The sequence below is a fragment of the Nematolebias whitei genome, chromosome 4, assembly GCF_014905685.2.
Source record: "Nematolebias whitei isolate Nwh7 chromosome 4, NemWhi1, whole genome shotgun sequence".
Lineage (NCBI taxonomy): Eukaryota > Metazoa > Chordata > Actinopteri > Cyprinodontiformes > Rivulidae > Nematolebias > Nematolebias whitei.
Genome location: NC_056501.1, coordinates 20445089 through 20452658, shown reverse-complemented (window position 1 = coordinate 20452658; position 7570 = coordinate 20445089). Strand labels below are relative to the sequence as shown.

General features: G+C 41.3%; 1 protein-coding gene across 1 annotated transcript in view; it reads right to left on the bottom strand.

Moving 5' to 3' along the window:
• Positions 1–5421: 5421 nt before the first annotated feature.
• LOC119408703 (tumor necrosis factor receptor superfamily member EDAR-like) overlaps positions 5422–7570 on the bottom strand; it is a 5909-nt gene continuing 3760 nt past the window's right edge. The window contains exons 10-11 of the mRNA XM_037675545.1: positions 5840–5879; positions 5422–5690 (exon numbers count right to left, since the gene is read on the bottom strand). Of these exons, the coding sequence (XP_037531473.1) occupies positions 5422–5690; positions 5840–5879 (309 nt within the window). The remainder of the gene's footprint in view (positions 5691–5839; positions 5880–7570) is intronic.

Here is a 7570-nt window from a genome sequence, read left to right as displayed (position 1 = left end):
CTGCCGGGCCAAGCATCTTTCGCAAAGGTTGGTCATTTACACAATTTATCTTCTTTGTTCTTCTGACAGTGCTATATTAGCTCGCTGAAGAAAAAATGGGAGCCGATTTCCCGCTCTTAACGTAATTTATACGGACCGGGTGGGGCCCACACAGCAGGTGGGCGTGGACTAATTTTTTCAGTGCTTATGCTCTGCATAACGGGATAAACCCACTAAAGCGAAGGCCTTAAAGGGCGAAGCTTATACGACATAGAACAATCTGCTGCGACAGCAATTGAGCATATTGCAACCAAAAGATATGTAAATAGTACAACATCTTGTTTTTCTGGATGCACTTGAACAATAAATATGAACAATTATTTTACAAGGCATTTTACATCTAATCACAAACAAACAACAAATGAGCAATAGACCTCAAGAAGTTACATAAACAATTAGTTCAAAATATTATCTATACGCCATGAATGAGAAAATAAATGTAAGCATAATATCTGTGCAAAGCTATTCTAGCGTTTGTGTGACAATGGGTTAGACATGGCAAACACAAACTGGCATAATTTGCTATTCAAATGGTTTGTGTAGATGTGCGTACAGACTTGCACGAGAACACAGCCGATACATTTAAAAAACACAATTAGGCTGTGATGGGCCCTTCGTGCTTAAATAAGCAAACGAAATTAGTCAAATCAAAAGCCTACAAACTGAATTTGACGTTTATTTTCTCCTCTGGTCAGATCCATCCAGTTCTTGAATATTTCTCATACTTTTGATTCCATAAAAGCATCTGCTGATCCAGGATGTGGATAAGATGGCCATTTGAGATGCAAGTGTGCGTGCTCCCTTCTAAAATACCAGGGTGACTTTTCTCCTTCCTCGCATTCTTGTGGACCAGACAATACACATGAGCTGGATTCCTAACATTATTTTATTCCTGTCAGTCCTCCACTCTGACTGAAGGTCAATTTGCTCGGGATGTCATTTAATTCCTTACAAAGCCAGGATCCCAACAAGCAACTCTAAACTTATTGGACATTTTCATAAAAAAAAAAAACAAAAAAAAACACAGAAATGGGTGGACATCAATTCCGGATTGAAAACACTGACTGGAAAAATTAGGGGAAACAGGAAGATCGGGACTAAATATGGTCCAAATGGCGTAGTAGCCAGGAGTAAAAACGTGCCTACACCCAAAATGGGTATGCAGAAAACTCCCTCGGACCCTAAATTGCTCCAACACACCCCAACTGCTGCTCCAGTCATAACAAACCCTGCATTCAAGCCCACAGACACAAACAGTGGACGTCCACGTCTGTATGGGGCCAGTGGATTAAAAAAAGGCACTGATAGGACCTTGCATCCAAAAAAGCAGAGTGTCTCTTGCTCAACAAAGCGGTTTTTGACGCCTGGTATAACCATGACCAACTTACCAACATATCTTTTGAGGAAAAACAAATAAATAGACAGACTGAGAGGCCAAATCTCTGTTTGACAGTGCAGCTTTATCTTAGCATACATCCTGAGCATGCACCAGGATAGCTTTATCTTCAATTCAGGTCACTCTTTGTTGCATTTATCCACCCCATAGAAGTGGAGGGGGGTTGAGCCATATGCCAACAAAATAAGCACAATCTGACAAGCAATATGAGGAGGCTGGAGGAGGAGGGGGAGATCATGGAGAGGAGGTTCAAGCAGGAAGCTACAAAAACTGCTGATGTTCAGTGAGCCGGTGGATGTGGCTGTCATGTTATCTGATAGCTTCTGGAAGAAACAACTCAGATCTATCTTCTAATTTTATGCAAAATACACGACAACTGATAATCACGTGGATGGAGTTTATCAGCACTTTTGGAGTCAATGTCAGTAACACTAAGCCCTGAACGCGACTAAAATTAGGTAAAGAAAAGCTAAATAGTCAGCCGGGAAACATGTTGCATTTAGCTAAGCTTAAGCGTAAACACTTTACTTTCAGTACGTCACATTAGCTTGTTAAGCGTCCCTAATATAAATAATTACAAGAAGAAGTTAGGTTTTGCACTCCAGCGTTTAACTCTTTACGGAGAAGTTGCCCGCGTCCATTGTAAGCAGGTGACCAGAAAGCGAGCTAACGTCGTTAGCTAAGAGCTAGGCGCTCAGAAACCCCGGTAAACGGCTGCCTGAAAACATTACCGAGCACTTTCAACATTGCTGGACTCAACCGGGTCCGAATAAAGACGCGGCTGCTGTATTTTCTTACCCATTTGGGCTCGCAAGCTTTTGAGTGTCGTAGCGCCCTCCGCCATTTCTCTGAAGTTTTCCTTCTCTCTCTCTCTTTCTAACGCAGAGGCGCGCAAACACCGGTAGGACTCGGACACCACGGGGACGTGGACACCAAAGATCAACTAATCAAAAGAAGATGTCTTACTCTGACATGTTTAAGAACTCTCGTGATATATGGAAGAACGAAAAGTACCCCATTATGAATCACAATGAACTTATGGTCAGCTACGAAAATAATCAGAATTTAAATAGAAAAATTACAATATTTTTTAAATCCTCTTATGCAGTTTGACTCATATGCTTTATATTTGCATTATAATCTGCAGGTCCAGATGAACTTCCACCTTATTTCTTAAGGCTGGCCGCTCATATCATCACAGTCCCTGTGACCCACATCTTCAATCTCTCCATAAGAAAAAACTCCATTCCAGATGCTTGGAAAACAGACTTTGTTCTTCCTTTGCTGAATGGAGATGACCCCACCTCACTGAACAACTATCGACCAATCTCTAAACTCTGCATTTTAACCAAGGTTCTAGAAAAACTGATAAACTCTCAAATCAAAAATTACCTGGACTCATTTAACATCTTACCTCGCCTTCAATCTGGTTTCAGGAAACAACACAGCACAACGACTGCTTCAATGAAGGTTCTTAATGAGGGTGTTGAAGCACTGGATGCTAAGGATTATTGTGCTGCACTTTTCTTAGACCTGTCTAAAGCTTTTGACACTGTGGATCATAACATCTTGTGTCATAAACTCTCGGAAATCGGTTTCTCAGAACACACCATTAGTTGGTTCTCTAACTATCTTTCAGACCGGAGGCAATGTGTTCAACATAATGGTACTTCCTCCAGTTATTTAACAGTCAACAATGGTGTGCCACAAGGCTCAGTCTTAGGACCCACACTCTTTACAATCTACATACATAATGTAGGTAAAACCATCCCTAATGCATTCATACATTTCTATGCTGACGACACAGTTGTTTATTGTCGAGCTAAAACAGTTGATAAGGCTTTCCAGCTTTTGAAATCTGCATTCAACAACATCCAGACAGATTTGTTCCGCCTCAAACTTGTCCTAAACGCCGACAAAACCAAAGGGATGCTTTTTTTTTCAAATAGGAAGTTGGTCCCAGCAGTTCTTCCTCTGATTTCATCCTCAAATGGTGTCCCCATTGAGTTTGTTGATTCCTATAAATATTTGGGTATCTTGGTCGACTTGCATCTCTTTTTTAAGCTCCATGTGGAAAATGTAGTAAAGAAACTGAAAGTTAAACTGGGTTTCTTTTTCAGAAACAGATCCTGTCTAACTCTGAATGCTAGAAAACGCCTTGTGTCTGTGACCTTTCTTCCCTCCATTGATTACGGTGACATTATTTACATGAACGCTCCTACAAGAACCCTGCAGATGTTGGATGCTGTCTATCATGGTGCACTAAGATTCATAACTGGCTGTGATTATCGTACCCATCACTGCACCCTGTATTCACTGGTTAACTGGACATCATTAACTTCACGCAGACTCTCCCACTGGTACATTTTCATCTTTAAATCACTTCTTGGTCTGCTGCCTTCATACATCTCCTCCTATATGTCTCTGCGTGAGTGCAGCTACGGCGTGCACTATCAGGACATTATTACCTGCAGTGTTCCCTCAGTGAGGACTGAACTAGGCAAAAGGGCCTTCTCCTACTCCGCTCCTGTTTCCTGGAATATCCTACAAAAACATTTGAAGCTCTCGACCTTGACCTTTCTAAGTGGCTTTAAGAATCTGTTGGACTCCTGGCAGGGTCCAATGCAGACATGTTCCTGTTTTTAGTTTTCTACGTTCACCTTAGAATCTAGCTGTTTTTTGTTACTTTTTTTTTTTTGCCATCCTATTTGAAAAAAAAAATTTTGTATGACTTTTTATAACTGTTCATTGTTGTCGCTGTTGTCCATTGTTGTCATCATTCTTTGTTGAAATCAGGTCTCTCTTGTAAATGAGTCCTCGAGGCTCAATGGGATTTACCTGTCTAAATAAAGTTGAATGAAAAAAGGTTGAATGAAAAAAAAAAATTGTTTTATCAATCATTCAAAAAAAATAATTTGATAACCAACTGCAACACAGATTTAAGAAGTATTTTTCGCAAGTTTATTTGGTCTAATTAATATCAACAACGCTTTGTTTTATTGTGTGTACTTAAGATATTTCAAAATACGAAATGCCGAACAAACGGAGTGCCACTAAAATGACTGTAGCGGTGCATCCTTATAATAGACGATCTTGGGAAAATGGGAGAACGCAAGAAACAACTGGTGGGTGTAAATTTTAAACTCAATACCACCATCTAGTGGTAAATGTTAATAATACTAATACTACTAATAATACTAATGCTACTACTACTACTACTACTACTACTAATAATACTAATAATGATGATGATGATGATGATGAGCTGTTCGTTGAAACGCAGTCAAACAGTTTGGGAGCCATTAATTAAAACACATGCATGACTTTAATAGAACAAGAATTCATAATCTTTTTTTTTTTTTTAACAATATAAAAGTGTTTGTGAAGTTTTGAAACTTATAAAGAAATATGATCATGAAATTGTTCAATATTTGCCTATCGTATATATCTTTGAAAAGCAGTGATAAAATAAATTAAAGCCTTACCAGATTTAATGCACAGAAGAATCTGGAGCTGACTAAATTCCAAACTGTGAGAGGATAATGAAATTCTCTCAGAGCTCGAGTTTCTTTCGCTCACCATCAACACTGTATCCTCTGTCCTGCTTCTTCTCACATGCTTTAGCTGGAGGGCTGCTCATTCATTCCACACTGAAAACAGGAAATATCGCATGTAGGTCTGCAGCTAAAATGACCTGAATATGATATTTCTTGATGCTTAAGACACTCAAAGGTGTTCTCATCGCACCATCACATGACATGAAGTTTTTTGAATTTACTGTCTCAATATGTATTGATTTATTGATTTTATTGTCAGTACAACAATTTTAAAAAATCCATTTGTTGTTATTCAAATGTACAGGTTACAATGATCTTACATTTTGGTCTAAGTTTGTTTGAGTAAAGAGTATCTCTGTGCTCCAGCAGGTGATCTGAAGACATAATGTGCATAGCAGACTGCAAGTAAGGTCCTCAGGGTGTAAGTAATCACTTGTTCACCACTGCTTTGTGTATCCTGGAAACAATGTCAAAACTAGGCAAGAGTGCAGCAGCCTGGGCCAGCTGAGGCAGCTGTGTGTAGGTGGAGGTGCGCAGGTACTGAAAAAGGTCCTGGAAGCTGTGGAGATGAGCAGTGACCTGAGGGGGCACGCCTAAAGACAGCCCCAGCTTCCTTAAAGCGTGAGTGTTTTCAGGAGAGTCGAGCAGCAGGGACAAATCCTGGACGGAGTCGTAGTCGAGCATCTCGATACTCTGACCTGATAGATTCAGAGCAGAGATAAACGATTGCAAAATCAGAACTGAGGTTAACTCATCCTGGTGGAAAAATGAAAGGGCATTAATGATAAACAGACAAAGCAGCTGTTCATTACAACACAAACTGTGACTAGTGGGAAACAGAACATACCCTGAGTGATCTCCCAGATTTTCTGCAACTTGTGCTCCATCTAAAATTGAAAAGGAGGCTAAGAGTTACAACTGATTCTCACATGCAGGGTCAACATGAGTTAATTTTATTACATTTTGTAAAGAAAATGGACTGGAAAATAAAATAGACCAGTTACATATCATAATTTCTCAGTCAAACTATAATTTACACTGTTTTCTGTAAAAGTGGAGTGCTGTTGACCTCAATCAGTGATTTCATCAGGAGGCAGAATACTTCTCAGACCTTCTCAATCCCACCAGCACGTCTTCCATGGAAGAAGCTGAGTTGGGGGACTTTGGGGCTGGTCTGTCCATAACCGTGACTGAGGTCCCGAGGTAGTTAAAAAGCTCCATGGTGGAAGGGCTCCAAGGATGGATGAGATTTGCCCTGATTTTCTTAAGGCTCTGGATGTTGTGGGGCTGTCTTGGTTGACACACCTTTGCAACGCCACATGGACACCGGGGGCTGTGCCACTGGATTGGATGGTGGGTCCCCTCTTCAAATAGGGGGACTGGAGGGTGTGCTCCAATTACAGGTGCATCACTCTCCTTAGCCTCTCTGGTAAGGTCTATTCAGGGTACTGGAGAAGCGAGTCTGATCGCTGGTCGAACCTCAGATCCAGGAGAACAATGCGGGTTCCTTCCTGGCTGTGGAACACTGGACCAGCTCTTTACCCTCACTAGGGTCCTTGAGGGTTTGTCCATCCAGTCTATGTGTTTTGTGGACTTGGAGAAGGCGTTCAACCATGTTCCTTGGGGTACAATGTGGGGGGTGCACTGAGTATGGGATTGAGGGCCTGTTGCTACGGGCTGTTCGGTTCATACAAGCAGTGCGAGAGTTTGATTCGATTTGCCAGTAGTAAGTTGGATCCCTTCAGGGTGGGAGTTGGACTCCACCAGGGCTGCCCCTTGTCATCAATTCTGTTCATAACTTTTATAGACAGAATTTCTCAATGTAGCCAGTGGGCGGAGGGAGTCCATTTTGGTGAAGAGGGCGCTGAGCTGTAAGGCAAAGCTCTCTGTTGACCGGTCAGTCTACGTTCCTACCCTCACCAAGGTCTGGGTAGTGACCGAAAGAATGGGATCTCGGATACAGGAAGATGAAATGAGTTTCCTCCTCAGGGTAGCTGGACTCTCCCTTAGAGATAGGGTGAGAAGTTCAGTTATCCAGAAGAGACTTGGAGTTGAACTGCTGCTCCTCCACATCGAGAGGAGCCAATTGAGGTGGTTTGGGCATCTGGTAAGGATGCTCCCTGAACCACCTCCCTAGTTCAGGCATATCCGACTGGAGATCTTGAGGAAGACCCAGGACACTCTGAAGAGACTATGTCTCTCGGTTGGCCTGGGTATTCCTTAGAATCCTCCCAGAAGAGCTGGAAGAGGAGTTTGTGGAAAAAGAGGTCTGGGCCTTCCTGTTCAAGCTGCTGCTCCCTTGACCCTACTTTGAAACAAACAGAAGATGATGTATGTATGTATGTATGTATGTATGTATGTATGTATGTATGTATGTATGTATGTATGTATGTATGTATGTTTGTACGTATGTATGTATGTATGTATGTATGTATGTATGTATGTATGTATGTATGTATGTATGTACGTATGTACGTATGTACGTATGTACGTATGTACGTATGTACGTATGTACGTATGTACGTATGTACGTATGTATGTATGTATGTATGTATGTATGTATGTATGTATGTATGTA